The sequence below is a fragment of the Barbus barbus genome (assembly GCF_936440315.1).
Source record: "Barbus barbus genome assembly, chromosome: 22".
Lineage (NCBI taxonomy): Eukaryota > Metazoa > Chordata > Actinopteri > Cypriniformes > Cyprinidae > Barbus > Barbus barbus.
In genome coordinates this window covers 29,221,483-29,239,389 of record NC_136750.1, presented here as the reverse complement: position 1 = coordinate 29,239,389, position 17,907 = coordinate 29,221,483, and the positions used below count along the sequence as shown (strand labels likewise).

Genomic DNA, 17,907 nt, shown 5'->3' with positions numbered 1-17,907 from the left:
CATGATTATTGCACAGGTGTGCTTTAGGCTGGACACAAAAAAAGGCCACTCTAAAATGTGCAGTTTTACTGTATTGGGGGGGTCTGGGGGGGTCCGAAAACCAGTCAGTATCTGGTGTGACCACCATTTTCCTCATGCAGTGCAACACATCTCCTTCTCATAGAGTTCAGGATCAGGTTGTCCACTCCTCTTAAATGGCTGTGCGAAGTTGCTGGATATTGGCAGGAACTGGAACACGCTGTCGTATACGCCGATCCAGAGCATCCCAAACATGCTCAATGGGTGACATGTCCGGTGAGTATGCTGGCCATACAAGAACTGGGATGTTTTCAGCTTCCAGGAATTGTGTACAGATCCTTGCAACATGGGGCCGTGCATTATCATGCTGCAACATGAGGTGATGGTCGTGGATGAATGGCACAACAATGGGCCTGAGGATCTCGTCACGGTATCTCTGTGCATTCAAAATGCCATCAATAAAATGCACCTGTGTTCGTTGTCCATAGCATACGCCTGCCCATACCATAACCCCACCGCCACCATAGGCCACTCGATCCACAACGTTGACATCAGCAAACCACAGTTTGTGCAGAAATTCTTTGGTTTTGCAAACCTGGTCTCAGACGAGCTTGGAGGTGAAGGTGCTGGATGTGGAGGTCCTGGGCTGGTGTGGTTACATGTGGTCTGCGGTTGTGAGGCCGGCTGGATGTACTGCCAAATTCTCTGAAACGCCTTTGGAGACAGCTTATGGTAGAGAAATGAACATTCAATTCACGGGCAACAGCTCTGGTGGACATTCCTGCAGTCAGCATGCCAATTGCACGCTCCCTCAAAACTTTCGACATCTGTGGCATTGTGCTGTGTGATAAAACTGCACATTTTAGAGTGGCCTTTTTTTCTGTCCAGCCTAAGGCACACCTGTGCAATAATCATGCTGTCTAATCAGCATCTTGATATGCCACACCTGTGAGGTGGATGGATTATCTCGGCAAAGGAGAAGTGCTTACTAACAAAGATTTAGACAGATTTGTGAACGATATTTGAGAGAAATAGGCCTTTTGTGTACATAGAAAAAGTCTTAGATCTTTGAGTTCAGCTCATGAAAAATGGGGGCAAAAACAAAAGTGTTGCGTTTATAATTTTGTTCAGTGTATATTCAGCCAGCTGTTTGACGGGCACACAGTTCATTAGAGCCGGTGTGTGTTTGTGATTCGGGTAATTAAGATTTAGAATCGATCATTGAATGCATAATGCAGGAGTCAGTAATCCGTGCACAGGGACTCCTGCCTTTCCTCGTATCCGTCTGCTAAGAGCCCGTTTACCTCATGGCCTGCTGAGGGATTTTATTTAGCGAGCCTAATTAACTCTCAGATTTCGCCATGTTTTCTTTTTCTTTGCTGCCTTTTTTTTGGCTAAACAATACATCGTTTTGACTCAAGCAATAGGACATTTACTCACTTAACTTAGGTCGTGCATTCGTAGGTTTTTGTATATAAATTTATAGTCTAATTAATATGCATGTGAGCATGTTAAATGTGTTTGGCTTGTTCAGAACTGCTGTTGTAAATCTACAAATGAATGAATTCAAATGAGCATGTCGAATTGCTTGTTTTTGTTTCTTTATTTGTGTGACACTGACTGAAACCTGCAGATGGTAATTATAAAGCACGCTACGCCATCAAACCGCCATTCAAGCGCTCTTATTTTCCGCACCAGCCCAAATCACAGTCGCTTGTGCTCAAGTTCTGCTTTCTACATCTGTCATATTGCTGTCTGATGAATCCAGACATGTATTTTTTAACAATCCATAAATTATGTATTCCGAGCCGTAATGAACACAGTTGAGTGATACTCTCTGTGATCTCGCTCTGAAGGAGATCTGATATTTTCCTCACTGCAGTCTCAGACTGTTCATTACACGTTCAGGTCGCTGTGATGGAGGGACTGCTTTTGAATGCGTGTAAACACTGGGGATGCACCTATTTATTTAATTAAATTCTGCCTCAAACTGATAAGATAAATATTTGTATGTAATAGCTGATAAATCTGATAAATGGCCAAAGTTAAACTCTTTTATACAGATGATTCTTCTTTTGAAAAAACGTCTTTTAAATGCATAAATGTAAATATAGATAAACTTATGATAAACTAAAAACATTGATCTTAGGTTACAAGTGTTTTAAAGCTATAGTGTTCCAGTTATAAAACAAAATTACAAGAATAATGTCTGTTATCAAACAGGTTTTTGACCACTCCCCCTGTGTGCTATTGGTCAGTCAGTCTGATAGTCCCACCACCAAAACGCATTTCCATGTTGCTGTGATTGGGATGCTTAAACAAACATATTTACAGATGATTTATAGTTTCTCTGCATTTAAACTGTGATAGAAAAGGAATGGGAAAATTATACAACAAAAAGGACACTTTGTGTCTTAAAACTCAATATAAAAATGTATATTTTGACTAAAGGAGATTTTAGTTAGGATGCACTAAGTAATACACCACATTAAATGCACTCCTAAATAGTACTTCTTGTTTTTATGTGTAGTGCTGTTAAAGGTTTCATTTACTGTATGCTCTGCATTTAAATTAGTTTAAACTCGCCTTAAATACCCAGAAACAAGCATCCACAATTAAATATGTAGTGTGTAAACAAACAATTTAGTAACAATATCATGCATGCCTAGTAAATAGTCTACTTGCCATCATACACATATGCTCATAATTACACGGCATTGATTGTGTATGAACACACCTACATGATTGACATGTCTCTTATGGGTGGTCTTGGTACAAGCAGCTATGCTGGCTCGTGTTACTCTGTGTATCCGACCTGATTCTCTCTGGGCACACAATCATGTTTTATTCCTGCTCTTTGTGTTTTATTGCAACACAATCTGTCTAAACTTTTTCTTTTTTGTATGATTGCATGTGTATATTCGTGTATTAGTTCTTTTGCTGTGTGTGTGTTTGTGTTGTGAAGCTGTTTGGATATCAGACGGCGCTCTAGGTGTTTTCCCACAATGCCAATGGGCTTCCCCCGCCCAACCTCCTGCCTCAGGTACAGGAAGATTTCAACACTTCCTCCTGCAAACTTGTGCAATTATCACTGCAAGAATGTAGATTTAAACTGAGTCAATATGTAGATAAGGTTTGCACATACATACAAAGGAAGTCGGATTTGGTGCGTAAAGCGATGTGGGTACGAGGCAAGCCCGCCGGCCTTCTGTGATGAAACGGGCCTAGCTTTCAGCTTAACAATGGATTTTGGTTTCAGATGGTTGCTTAACACAGTTTGATGTGTATATCTACTCAGAGACTTCATTTGGAATCAGACTTTTGCATCTTCATTGCACTCAGACTGTCAAATGTTGTAAAAGAAACCATCTAAAGAGGTCCAATGCAAGAACTTCCCATGTAAGCGATCCCTTTCACTGACTCACACCAGAACTTCAAACATCATGCATCAGTTTGACCTCCACAAAAAGATTGTTTTGCTATTTATTAGTTGCATAGATACGCTACTGGTCAAAAGTTTGGAATATTTTTTTTTAAATGCTTTTTAAATAAGTCTCTTCTGGCTGCATTTATTTAATCAAAAATACAGGACAAATTTGAAATATTATCACAATTTAAAATAACTGTTTTCTATGGGAAATATATTGTAAAATGAAATTTATTTCTGTGATGCTATGCTGAATTTTCAGCATCATTACTTCAGTATTCAGTGTCATATGATGCAGCATTCACAAATAAAGTTATTTTTTCATTCTTACTTACCCCAAACTTTGGTAGTGTATTGTGATTTCCAGAAAAATATGAAGCAGCTCTCTCAATATGTACATTTTTTCAACATTGATAGTAAACAGAAATGTTTCTTGAGCAGCAAATCAGCATATTACAGTGATTTCTGAAGGCTCATGTGACACTGAAGACTGGAGTAAAGATGCTGAAAATTCTGCTTTGATCACAGAAATAAATTACATTTTACAATTTATTCACATACAAATCAGTTCTTTTAAATTATAATAATGTTTCACATTTATTACCATATTTTTGATCTAATAAATGCAGCCTTGGTGAGCAAAAGAGACTAAATGGCATTCATTTGCATTCAATTATTCTGTTAAATGGAACAGTGCATATGATTTTTGTCCTGCAGATTTCCTAGCAAAGGCAAGTTGGACTTTAAGTGTTGCATTACAGACTTGACCTGCACACAACACACCACCGGCATCTGTTGCACGACGCTCCGCTCTATAGAGTTCAGTGCATTGGGAAACATCAATGCGAGTCTTATGAAAGGGCCTTAAGAGTCTTTATTCTTTTCTGGGACACAATCATATTAAACATGACTTTTATTGCATCAACAGAAGTTTGAGAAGCCCGACGACCTGAAGAATCCAGACTTTGTCCCAGTAGGTACACAACCTACTTGAATAGTCATGGGACTCATGGAGGGCAAACGCTTTGGCTCTTCTGAAGCTTTTTTAAGTCTTCATGATCTCTCCGTGGTGTGTGCACATGCTTTATGCATTCGGAGTGAGATGTTTTGGGTCTTTGTCGAGCTTCTTGAGGATTTGACAGCACTGGGTCGATCGTCGTCTTGATGTCTGTTGCCACATCAGCATTAAAAGAAAGTTTGATTCTCTGCAAACAGTCTCCCCCGCGTTCACGTTCAAAAATAGCTCTTCTGTGCAGCGCTGTTTCGTAACGACCTTATTAGAGATGCTTTCCTTCTGTCAGGTCACCCTTTGTACCTCGTCGGAGGTTCTTAGGTTAAAATGTTTTCTTGCCAAGCATCGTAGTTTTAGTTTCACAAAGACATCAAAAAGTGGCATTTGGGAACCTCCTGCGACGTGTGGCACAAAGGCTTTCGCAATTATCTCTAGCTCCACCTACGATTTCCAAATCCAAATGAAATTTTAAAACAGCCTCAGAAACGACTCCCCACCACGGCGTTTAAAACGTGAGGGCAGCAAAACCAACAAGGCCTCATTAGCGGGATCTTCTGAGGACGAGCGTTTAGACTTGATACTCATTACGCCGACTTCCCGTTCCAACTCTAATTGGGTTCGTTTTATATGTGAAACGCTTTGAATTTTTAATGCGCTACTTTTTAAAGTTCCACAAGTGACGCTCGTTGGGACGAATTGGCTGAAGTCTCGTTTTAATGGTCTGTGAGTTTTTCTACATTGAGTCAGAGGAGATCAGGGTCAGCACGGTGGAAAATAGCACGATTCGCTCACATGTGTTTGGGTCGTGTTCCCCTGTTTATCTTCACGCAACCCTGTTGGCTGAGCGGTTCTGCTCAGAAGAGTTTGTTTCTAGACAACTGCTCTGTTTATGGGAACAAATACTCAGCGTGCATCGCATTACAGCCGGTTCTGAGAGGAACAGGCTTTCTGATCTCCCCCCGCAACGAACTTCCAGTTAATTATAGTTCCTGCTCGATTTCACTGCTCTCAACACTCACATTTTCTAGAAAAGTAATGACTGCTAATTAGCCCTTTTGTTTGGCGTCTAGCGAGTTTGTTTCTCTCAGGCTCCGAAAGCTGAAGTTTCCTTGCAAGGAAAGTTTTGTTTGCCAGCAAAGTTTCCGGGCGTTTAGCTCACTGACCCTTTCGGAGAGGTAGAAACCCGCTTTCATCTCGAACCTGCGGCCGCTCCGACTCGAGGCGTTCGCGATCGCAGCTTTGTCTACTAATTAGAAAATTCCTGACCTCCAGCGAGATGTTTTAATTATGTGTTGTGTCAACGAGTTTGCGATGCTCGACTCGAGTGGGTGAGCAGACGAACCTGCATGTCTCTCTCTCTCTCTCTCTGCTGTCCGTCGTGCATGACCTCCTCATCGCCATGTTTGTTTTCACATGCTTAAGTAGCCAAACCAGATGCCGTTTGAGTGGGTGTGAGCGTCTGTCTGTGAGTCAGAGGCAGGCGAGGCAGGAAAGGGTTAAGGAGCGAGTGAGAGGGGATGCTGAGAGCGCGGCTGCTGCAGAACATAGCCGTGTTCGTGCGAAGGCAAGTCATTTCCCGAAACACTGCAGACACTGCGCCTCGGGCGCTCTGAAACCTTTGGAGACCAAAATGGCTTGCAGGAGTTAGAAGTAATAAGGTGTTTTTTTTTTTCGCCTTCTTTCTCCTTGACTGAAATTCTGCAGTTGCTATGCATCGCCATGGAGCTCGCCGGCCGTGTTTCTCCTCGTGTTTTATGTTGGGCATTAAGATGCTTACCGGCCCGCCATTTTTGAGATTTGTTGCTCTTTAGTTGGGCGGCGAATTGCAGTTGTTTGTTTTGAATGTAATTCTGCCATTTTTCATCAAGATCATACACAACTCTCTCTCTCCCTGTTTCAGAAATGAGGCGACTTAGTATGTGATATGACAGCTTTTTCATAATGTCTAATGAAATGCACATTCAGCCTTTTTTTTTTGTTTTGTTTTATTGGACCATGAGGGTAATACTGTAGTAGCATAGTATTACCTTGGTGGTTTTTCCAATAGTTCTCTTTAAATGGCCCTGTGGTGTGAAAAATATAATCATAAAAGCTGCATGCATAATAATTACACTTATTAAAAAAAAATTTTAATACATTTTTCTTTATTTAATAAAATGTATAAATTATAAAAAATTATTTGATATATAAAAAAATTCTATAATAATAATAATAATAATAACAATTCTTTAATAATATAATTTTATATTAATATAATTAATATTACTATTTATATATACATGTGTGTGTATATATATATATATATATATATATATATATATATATATATATATATATATATAAAATATACATTATATAAATTATATATCTCTCTCTATGAAAAAGTTTTTTTAAATTAATTATTAATTTAAATAATATTATTTTTATCTTGCATTTATATGCATTGTATGTAATATATATTTAAATTTTTAATTACATACTGTATTTCTCTCTCTCTCAAGTGATGGGCCTGCAATTATAATTTTCATAGTTTAACACGTTCACTATTGTGCAAGCTTCATCAGAGACCAAAACAATAAAAGGAATCAAACAGATTCATCCAGCAAATCAGTAATCTGAATCTTGTGAAGGCGTGTAAACCGCACACATAACAGCGGTTCTCTCGAGCCTCTCTGGCCCTTTGATTAGCAGAAAGCTGAAAAACAAAGCCATCCTCATCCTTTTCTCCTGCCTTTGTTAATCTTGGCTGCCGTGGCACAGTTCAAAGCGAGGGCTGCGCGTATAATCCGCGGAATATACATCTGTAAATTATTATTGTAATTCTTTATACGTTTATTGGAGCTGAATAAACTCCACATCAAATACATCACTCGGGCGATGTCGAAAACGCCTCGGGCCAATCACTCGACATCTGCTAACTCTTTCAAAATGTCCTCATCGGCCTTTTCTCCTGGCGAAGGAGGAGGAGAGGAAAAGTGAGAGGGAGTTTCTGGTCTTAATTAATGGCCGTTGCCGGTGTGGAGCAGAGAGCAAGAGGCTTCGGGCCCCGCGGCGAGGCTGGTGCTCCGCTCTGAGCGGAGGTAGACATGTGGGAAAGCTTTGGCTCTTGGCTCGGCCTCAGTCGCTCTGACATGATGGGAGGGCCTCTCCTCTCCCACACTCCTGACAACAGCGAGACCGAGAGAGCGCTGAGGTCCTAATGGAAAAGCACCAGTCATCGTGTCTGAAATCATTCTCAGACTCTGAATGATGGTGAACATTAGTGTTCGTCTGGTTTATCCCGCTTATGAAAGTTCCTCAAGATCACTTTTTGGTTAAATACATGCCTAGGTCACTTTTCACATCAAAATGAGTAAGAAATATTTTGCATAAAAACATGATGCCTGCTTTAGAACAATTTACCTTTTAGCTTTATGCAGCATTTTTCTTTATAATGAAAAATAGTGAAGAGAATTTTGGAAAAAATAATAATTGTCATGAAAATAAAACCACGATGCAAAATATCCTTTGTTTTACTTATTACATTTTTATTTTGGGACGTTTTTTATAGCAGATACCCTTCAATATTTTATAAATATATAGTTTTTTTTAAATAATTGACTTATTTATTATTTTTCTCACGCTCTCTCTCTCAATATATTACAGTACATAGAATTTTTTAAATAATTTATTTATTCTCTCTCTTGCTTTTAATTTGAGGAATTATGTGGAAATTTATTGTTGTAATATTGTACCATTTTTTCCCTTCCCGAATTCTCGTATCTATAAATGTATACATAATAAAGAGTCTGAGAATTTCAGAAGAAAATGTAGGGAATTGTCATGAAAATAATATCACAATGCATGACATTTTTTGTAATTTTTTGGGGGGAGATTCTTGAATTTACCCATACAATAAGTGAAATTATAGATATCCTTAAATATTAAATATATATATATATTTATTATGCACTTTACATATTAATGCATAATATACTTTTTATATAAATTTATATAAATTTTTTAATAATTGACTCATTTATTCTCTTGCTCTCTCTCTCCCTGGTCAAACTCACTTCAGTCGACCTCACATGAACAGCTCATCGTCCCACTGTCAGATTTCATCAGTTTGTTCTTTCAGTCTTTAACGGCACTTCCATCTGTGTTTCTCTCTGATTCCATCTACCGCTTCATATTCAGCCGTCTTCTGTTGGTGTGTTTGCTGAGATAGCAGTATTGGTAATGTGTGTGTGTGTGTCTGGCAAAGTAGACCATTAACCTGTAGCCCTGAGGTGAAACCGCAGCCAAGTCCAATATTGGCTCCAGCATCAAGGGCTCGTGCTTCACGCCACTCAAAAACACTCAGAGAAAGACTCTGATCAGCAGAAAGCAGCTGAAGATGGACTCAATGCAAATTCAACCAGCTTACTTCAGCTTCCTGCCAGCCGTGAAACAATTAGAAAGTCCGAGACGGCACCAGTGGAAAACATACATTATTAACCCAAAGTAAATTTAGCAAAGTGGGAGCTGATCTGGCTCCGTCCGTGAGCTACACGCAGAGGGAAAGTGATTCCTTGGTACGAGATGAAGTAGGTACACAGTCTGTGATCAGTGTACAAATAAAAGTGCCAACCTGTTATCAGTTTGATCTTGAGTCTAGAAACGACATGCTCTGAAAACTGGAGGGAGGAATAGAAACGTACAAAGCTCACAAGCAGAACTGAGAGGCCAAATGTGTTTGTTAGATGTCCAACAGGGGCTGCGTGTGGTCAGAAGGTCAGAAGTTCATAGACAGCAGACAGCAAGACAATTTTCATTTACTGCTTTAGAAATAAATCCTCAAGATGTCTTTGGATTATTAAAAGATGTCATATTGAGTTTCTCTCAACAGATTTAAGATCTAATATTTTTCTTTTTTAAATTTATAATTTAATTTCTATTTTCTACATTTTTATTTTATTTTATTATTTTTTATTTTGTGATTTCAAATCCTCTATATGTATTTGAGTTGTTATTGTAAGATGTCACATTGTATATCTCAACAGATTTAAATCTAACAATTTTTATTTATTGATTTATGAGATTTTTTTAAGATTTCATTTATCTATTTAGAATAAATATTTAAAATATATTTCAGTTATTATAAGATGTCATATTGAGCCTCTCACGATTTAAATCCAATAATTTAAGTTGTTTTTTATTTGATTTGATTATTATTATTATTATTATTTTTGGTTACTGTAAGACATCATATTAAGTCTCTTAACACATTTAAATTTACAGTAATATTTGTTTTATTAATTTATTAATTTTATTTATTATTTATAAGATTTAAGGATTTTGTTTATTTTAGATGTAAAGTTGTTGTTATAAGACGTCATATTGAGTCTCTCAGCAGATTTAAATCTTTATTATTTTATTTAATTTTTTATTTTAATTATTATGAATCATATGGAACTTAACTCATTGTGTCCTTGATGATTGATGATTTATTGATGTAGAATCAGTTGACAAAGTTTTTAATATGGTTTTGGTCATACCATCCTCTTTCTAAACTATAAGTCATGAAATCATGTGGTTCTTTTATTATTTAAAAAAAAGATCTTGATTCCCATTCCCAGATCATTATGAGCTAAAATCAGATTTAGCAGTGTAATGAATCCGTTTCATGTATCTGAGCACACATATTGTGTAAATGAGGTCTGATTCACTCGTTACTGGTCAGTGTCAGTGTGTGTGTTGTTGCCGCTGGCAGATTGTCATGAGCGTTATGTTGGTGAGGAGGCTGCAGGCTCGTCTCTCTCCGCTCCAAACACGTGCACGCAGTCAGAAATTGTCTGAAAAGATGTATGGAGGTATCCGTGTGCTAGCTGTCGGATGGATATGTCATATGACATTATGCCCGCCAGCGGCTCAGCGCTGATAAAATGACAGATGCTGTTTTTTGCCTCACGGATTTTTGCCTTCCCACAAATCTTTTCTTCTCCGCTTCCTTCAGCTCCACGCTGACCTTCGCCAAATCCACATCTCGTCGACTGATTCGACAATCCCCAAATGTAAATCAGCAGTCATTTGGTGTGTTTGGCTCGTCTGAATCAGCTGAGTGTGTGTGTGCGTTTATGTACTTGTTAACGTGAGGTTACGAGATGCACGGATCTCCATGGAAACAGACAGCAACAGGGCTGTGTTTGGGTTACTGGCTTTGGCTGCAGGACTCGTACAGTGGGAGGAAAGACGTGAGCGCCGGTGGAGGACTGACCTTTCTGCCTGTGTTTGGATCACTTACTTTTCCTCCATGTGGCCCTGCAGGCGCTGGAGCCAATCTGTGTTCCTGAGGCCAGAAAACACGCATGGGCCACAAACACACCGCAAACTTTCAGCAGTGACAAGCGCATTCAAATGAATCCTGTAAATTATTATTCTGTGTGTGTATTAATATTCAGTAATATTATCAGTTTGACAGTTCTCGGATGAGAACAAAACTTGAACTGAATTGATCTGAATAATGACACTGTTGCCTTCTGCAGAGCTGCTTGATAGTTGAATCTGATTCATTTCATGATTGATGAATTTTGTAGCATCGACACTGTTATTGAACTCATCTGAATCAACACTTGAGCTGAATTATGACACTATTGTCTTCTGTAGAGCTGCTTTATAGTTAAATCAAATTAATTTCATAATAGATTACGTTTACACAGTTACTGAACTGAACTGAACTGAATCGAATCAACACTAAACTGAACTGAGCTGAATATTGACACTATTGCCTTTTGTAGAGCTGCTTTATAGCTGAATTGTTTCAAAATGTATTAACATAAAAGTTATTGAACTCTATTGTATTGTAAGCTGCTTTAGATAAAAGCGTCTGCTAAATGAGTAAATGTATATGTGAGCTGAATAATGACACTATTGTCATATGTAGCGATTCTTATAACTGAATCGTTTCATAATTGATGAACTTTATGCAGTTGTTGAACTGAACTGAATCAACACTGAACTGTATTGAGCTGAATATCTGCAATTGAGTTCAATCTGTTCAATTGAGTTCATAACTTCATAATTAATGAACTGATGACTCCGTTTCGTTCAATAATAGTGCAAAGTTCATTGAACTTTACGCAGCTCTGTAGAAGACAATAGTGTCATTATTCAGCTTAATTTAGTTCAAAGTTGATTGTGTCATTGAATAAACTGGGGATAATGACACTGTCTTTTTTAGAGCTGATTTACAGCTAAAATGTCATAACTGATGATCTTAGCAACATTAATTCTGTTATTTTGTTTATGTAAAGCTGCTTTGAAACAGTCTGTATTGTAAATCATTGTGACTTGGCTTGTATGAACACAGGAGTTACTCCTGGACTCAAAATGATTGAGATTTGAACCCAGTATTTTTGAGCAAAATATTAACAAGATCAAACGTGACCAACTGCTCCCATATAGTAAAATACAATAAATAACTTTTTAATCAACAAATTTAATTTAATCGAAAAATAAACATGTATATACAATTCAGTTATGAGTACAAATAGTATAAATTGTTGGCAAAGGCTGTTTTCACTAACTCTGTGCACTGTTGCTCAGATGTTTTACCTTATATGAATCTATTAATATCTGGACTGGCTTATTTGGAGAAGCTGTTTGTTACCATTTATACTTGGTCCAAACAGAATCTACTGCTATTTATATGGTTTATTTTGTACTTTTTCTATTTACACAGTGTAAATAACTTCCACATTTTTTTTTTTTTTGCACTGGTGTAAATAGCCTCTGCATTACATAATATAACAAATAAACCTTAAAACAAATAAACTAAATATAAATAAAAAAGAAGTAATTTGAAAGACTGGTTTTGGCTTATCTGTAGGACATCACTGGACCCTTACTGGACCCCCTGCAGTTTGCCTACAGAGCAAACAGGTCTTTGGATGATGCAGTCAACATGGGACTGCACTTCATCCTGCAGCATCTGGACAGACCAGGGACTTATGTGAGGATCCTGTTTGTGGACTTCAGCTAACCCAGCTCTCCGTCCCCACCTCCTTCTGTCAGTGGATCAACAGCTTCCTGACAGACAGACAGCAGTTAGTAAAGCTTGGTAAATTCACATCCGGCACTCGTACCATCAGCATTGGAGCTCCTCAGGGCTGCGTGCTCTCCCCACTGCTCTTCTCCCTCTACACCAACGACTGCACATCTAAAGACCCCTCTGTCAAGCTCCTGAAGTTTGCAGACGACACCACACTGATCGGCCTCATCCAGGACGGTGACGAGTCTGCTTACAGACAGGAGGTTAAGGAGCTGGCTGTCTGGTGCAGTCTTAACAACCTGGAGCTTAACACACTTAAAACTGTGGAGATGATCGTGGACTTCAGGAGAAACCCCCCTGCTCTCCCCCACTCACCATCATGAACAGCACTGTGACTGCAGTGGAGTCATTCAGATTCCTGGGCACCACCATCTCCCAAGACCTGAAGTGGGATATTCACATAGACTCCATTGTGAAAAAGGCCCAGCAGAGGTTGTACTTTCTTCACCAGCTGAGGAAGTTCAACCTGCCACAGGAGCTGCTGAAACAGTTCTACTCCGCCATCATTGAATCCCTCCTCTGCACTTCAATAACTGTCTGGTTCAGCTCAGCTACCAAATCTGACCTAAGAAGACTACGGAGGGTAGTCCAGACTGCTGAGTGAATCATTGGTACAACCCTCCCCACTCTCCAAGAACTGTACTTATCCAGCGTGAGCAAAAGGGCTGGTAAAATCACTCTGGACCCCTCACACCCAGCACACTCCCTCTTTGAACTGTTACCGTCTGGTCGACGCTACAGAGCTCTGAGCACCAGAACGACCAGACACAGGAACAGTTTCTTCCCTCAGGCAATCCATCTCATGAACACTCAACAATAAACGTGGAACACACAACTATAATACACTATCCATTCACCACACTCACTAATTTTATCTTTATTTTCTCATTTCTAATTTGCACATACTTGACCTGTACATACACAGTTGTCTATATTATATATTGTGTTTTTGCTGCTTTGCACATTGCCTTTCGGTTAATTGTTGTTATTCTTTTATTATCTGTGTCCTGTCCTGTTGCTGTCTTTCTGTTGCACTGTGGAGCTTCTGTCACTACAACAAATTCCTCGTATGTGTCAACATACTTGGCCAATAAAGCTCATTCTGATTCTGATTCTGAAAAAGAACTCAAACTAATACAAATTACAAGGGCACATAACAATATTGTTAAAAACTAAAATGAAAAACAAATAAAAATGCTAATTTTAAATATTAAGAAAAACAATGTAAATAATACTAAAATAAAACATGGCATTTGGTTGCATTTTATTTTCTGATTTTTGATGATTTGATTAATTTGACCTCTGTTGAACCATGGTTAATTTTCAGTGGCACAATCCTTTAAAACATTATATTTTAAGACTTTCGTACTTTTTCCTGATCATCATTAAGGGCCAAAACATGTAGCTTGAAATCATTCTAAACAATTCACAAATATCTTGTAATTGATTTTGATTCAAAAATATCTTTCTTCATGCACATTTTCATCCTTTGCCTCTGTTTTTCTTTTGCTCATCTCTGAAACACATGCCTGCACGTGAATATTGAGCACACAAACCCGCCAGAGGCCCGTCAGCGTGTCCAGGTAGATTGATGCATTTGATTGGTCCAGGCTGTGATTGGCATTAATTGCCATGGCAGAAGGCATGCCTGCCTTTCACAGCATTGCATCAACTCTGATTGACCTGATGAGGCCAGATCCTTCTTCTGGAGGTCCCGGGCCCCGAGGGCGTCCTGCACGCTGCCTGTCCTGAATTCACCCCACCTCAGCACACTCCACCCGTCAGATCGGCCGACGGCTCGCCGGAGACGAGAGCGAAGCGGCCACCCTGCGCTGGGTGGCGTATGAAGCTTGGGTTAACGTGCGTACGCGTCAGCTGCTTTTCATTAGGCCTGCGTGTCTCGCTGTTGTGTTTTTCCCGAGCGCAATCAGTCTAATTGTGCGACGTTTGTTGGAGAGCGAGACTTCGTTTTATTTTGCGCGGTTGTTTGTGTTGCGTGGATTCTACCATCCCATACTTCTCTGTTACTCATGAAAGACGGAGTCTGACTCAGCGTGTAAGAATCTGTGTGTTTATTTGACTTCTGCTTCAGTTTATACTCCAAAGAAGCAGATGAACAGAATGTGAGCAGAAGAATAAGCCTGTTTGAGATAAAGCGAGTATCTCAGAGTAATCCACTTGTATTTAAGTAGTGCTGGGTTGTAACTGATTACATGTAATCTGGACTATGTAATCAGATTCCAAAAATTAAGTACTTGTATATTATATTATATTTTTCGTAATCTGTCTAAAGTTACGTTTTTATTGATTACATGATTGCATATTATTCACTCTATAGCAATAAATGATTCATAATTTATTGATTCTCCCTAATTCCTCTTTTTTTATCTTCTGAATGTTCCTTTCTAAAATAGCCTGCTGCTTTTATACACTCAAAGTCTGCAGTTTTGTGGACGTTCACGCATTATTCAGGTGGCACACAACATTTGACCAGTGGATTTACAAAAATCAGTTCAGATTTAAGAAATGTTTCAGCATTGCATCAACTACTGATGAATACATTTTTATTTTCTTTTATTTTACTCAGTAGGTTATGCACGATGTATATTTCTTTGGAAGACTTTTGTCTTTCAAACACATTAAAATGCACAAATTCACGTTATTTTTTAATTGCATGTAATGCAGGCATTCCCAAACAGATTTTTTTCATCTAATATATTTTTATTTGTGGTACCCCTGAGATTTTAAAATAAACATTTGAATAAATAAGGATCACGTTTGCATGTTCACGGTTCTCTGACATGCAGGTAAACAAATAAAACATTTCATTTCTTTGGCAAGCATTTTATTTTGCGTGATGTTATTTTAAAATTACTTATTTTAATTTAAAATTTTTAATCATTCAGTTAATTATCAGCTTTTCATTAAACTTGCAAAAACCCTTTACAAACCTCAGTTTAACATTAATCTAATATAATGTTTAATGCACTTCATGTTGTTAAATACAACGAATGGAATATCTTACTCATTGTGTTTTAATATCAATATGGTACAAGGTTATCCTATTTAAATCAAACTAGTTAGGTCAAAAGTAATCTGATTATATTACCTAAAATGTGTAATGCAAGGGATTATGTCAATAACTACAATTGTTGTCATGTAATTTGGAATCAGTAACGGACTGCAATTTGTAAGTAATCTACCCAGCACTGTATTTAAGTATATGAAAAGCCATTTTTGCTTTTTAGATCAGAAATGCTGAAATGAATTCCAGTTTTATGCCTTATGGCAGTGTTTTAAGACTGTTGGCCTGTATAGACTGTGTGTGACTCTATCTGTCCACTGACGTGGAGCTAAATCTGATTCATCCTGTACCTTATGAGAGTTTGACAGCTCAAAGTTGAAGAAAAAAAAAAGTATGAATATGGGAAAGCCTTAGTATTTGGCTTTGCTTTACTGACAGCAGCACTGAAGATGAACAAAACCTGATGATCATGTTCTCCAGCATGATTTGCAATGATCCGAAGAGCATCTTGAGCTTCAGTGGAAGCAGAAAAGAGTCACATGATCAGTGACACTCGTCTGCTTACATTTGATGTAATGAAGTCTGAATGAATATTGAAATAATTTACTCCCTTAAAAACAACCATTTAAACACATTTCCTGACAGCCTGTAGACAACCTGATATACTGAATAAAGGAATTTTAAAAGTGTGATTTCTAGATCTGGAAAAGTTAGGAAAATCAATACAATTTAAAATGCTTAAAAGGTTCTATGCCATAGAAGAACCATTTTTGGTTCCACAAAGAACCATTCAGTCAAATGTTCTTTAAAGAACCATCTCTTTCTTAATTTTTTATAATCTGAAGAACCTTCTTTCGCCACAAAGAACCTTTTTGTGAAACAGAAAGGTTCTTCAGATGTTAAAGGTTCTTTATGGAACATTCAGTGATTAGAATATTAATTTAACTATTTACTATATTGCAACTTCTAGTTTTTTTAAATTAAAAGTTTAAACACGAGCGGTGTTGTCATCTTTGGGGGCCTTCAAATATGGTCAGCAGCACATGTATTCTTCACAGATAAGACAATTCCAGAGTGAATTGCGACAAGCTCAGTAAAAAAAAATTATCTGAGAAAGTTTGATATTAAACATTTTCCATTCCATTCTGAAATCAATAATGTTTTCATGTTATGATTTTTTTGTTAGAATGTCAAACTTGGAAGCATTTGTGAACTTCAAATCAGTTCAGTGCTCTGTTTGTTGTGTTTTGTCGTCAGGTGTCGGGGAGTTCGGCAGGTTCTCCGGGCGGATCGTCGGCCCTGTCCAGCTCGTCGCGGCAGTATAACCGCCAGAGAATAACACGCGTCAACTTCAGGGACTTCATCTTCTACATGGAGCAGGAGAGAGAGACCAGCAGATCTCTCTTACTGTACCGTGCTCTCCTGAAGTAGCCAACTCTCCACACTACAGAGGAATCAGCAGCCAAACCACCCGAGCAGACGTTCACCCAACGACCGACTTCCTTCTCAGCCCTGCGACGTGCCTTCAGCCCCGTTCACCGCCTCTGTGTCTGTGACCTCGTGATGTCAGCGTTGCTTTTGATAGAAAAGCTTTGACAAAAAGAAAAAAATGAAGATGTTTCCTGTTTTCTCCTCAACGTTATTAGGTAAACTGTATTTATGATAGTGGATTTTAATGGTTGTTTCTCCGGCTTTGCACCAAGGAGCGTTTTTCATTTGTTTGTTTGTGAATGAATGAATCTGACACTGCAAATATCACTTTCTTCATCAGTATTTCTGTTTGTTTTCCAGTAAAAAAAAAATCCACAAAATAAGATAAATTTACACAAATATATATAAAATGTAAGTTAAAAATATTTGTGTGGCCCAAATTAAGAATTAATTTGCTCGTTTTATTAATTCGTTCCCTTTTTTTCATTAAATTGTGACCACAATTTACTATTTGTTGCCTTCGTAGTAAATCATGGCCACATTGTCCTTATTCTTTCTCTCAATTTGAATGAAAACTAGGGAAACAAAAACTGAGGGAACAAATAAGTACAATGAGACAAAAATGTACTAAAATGAGGGTACTAATTGGTACTAATTGGCAACGATTTGCTAAAATTAGGGAACAAATTATTACAACTTTGCCATGATTTACTAAAACAAGGAAATCAATTAGTCAAAATTTGCCACAATTTACTAAAACGAGGGAACAAATTACTACAAATTTTTCATGATTTACTAAAACGAGGGAAGAATTAGTACAAATCTGCCACAATTTACTAAAATAAGGCAAGAAATTGGTACAAATTGGCGACGATTTACCAAAACAACAAATTAAGTCAATTCAAATTTACCGTGATTTACCC

At 38.0% G+C, this 17,907-nt stretch overlaps 1 protein-coding gene across 2 annotated transcripts in view; it reads left to right on the top strand.

The window, feature by feature from the left end:
• LOC306888106 (transcription initiation factor TFIID subunit 4-like) overlaps positions 1-17,907 on the top strand; it is a 91,934-nt gene extending 74,027 nt beyond the window's left edge. The window contains exon 14 of one of the 2 annotated variants that reach the window (XM_079446252.1): positions 16,811-17,907. In XM_079446252.1, coding sequence (XP_079302378.1) covers positions 16,811-16,984 — 174 coding nt within the window. In that variant the 3' untranslated portion in view covers positions 16,985-17,907. The remainder of the gene's footprint in view (positions 1-16,810) is intronic. The other variant, XM_079446251.1, reaches the window with a different exon arrangement.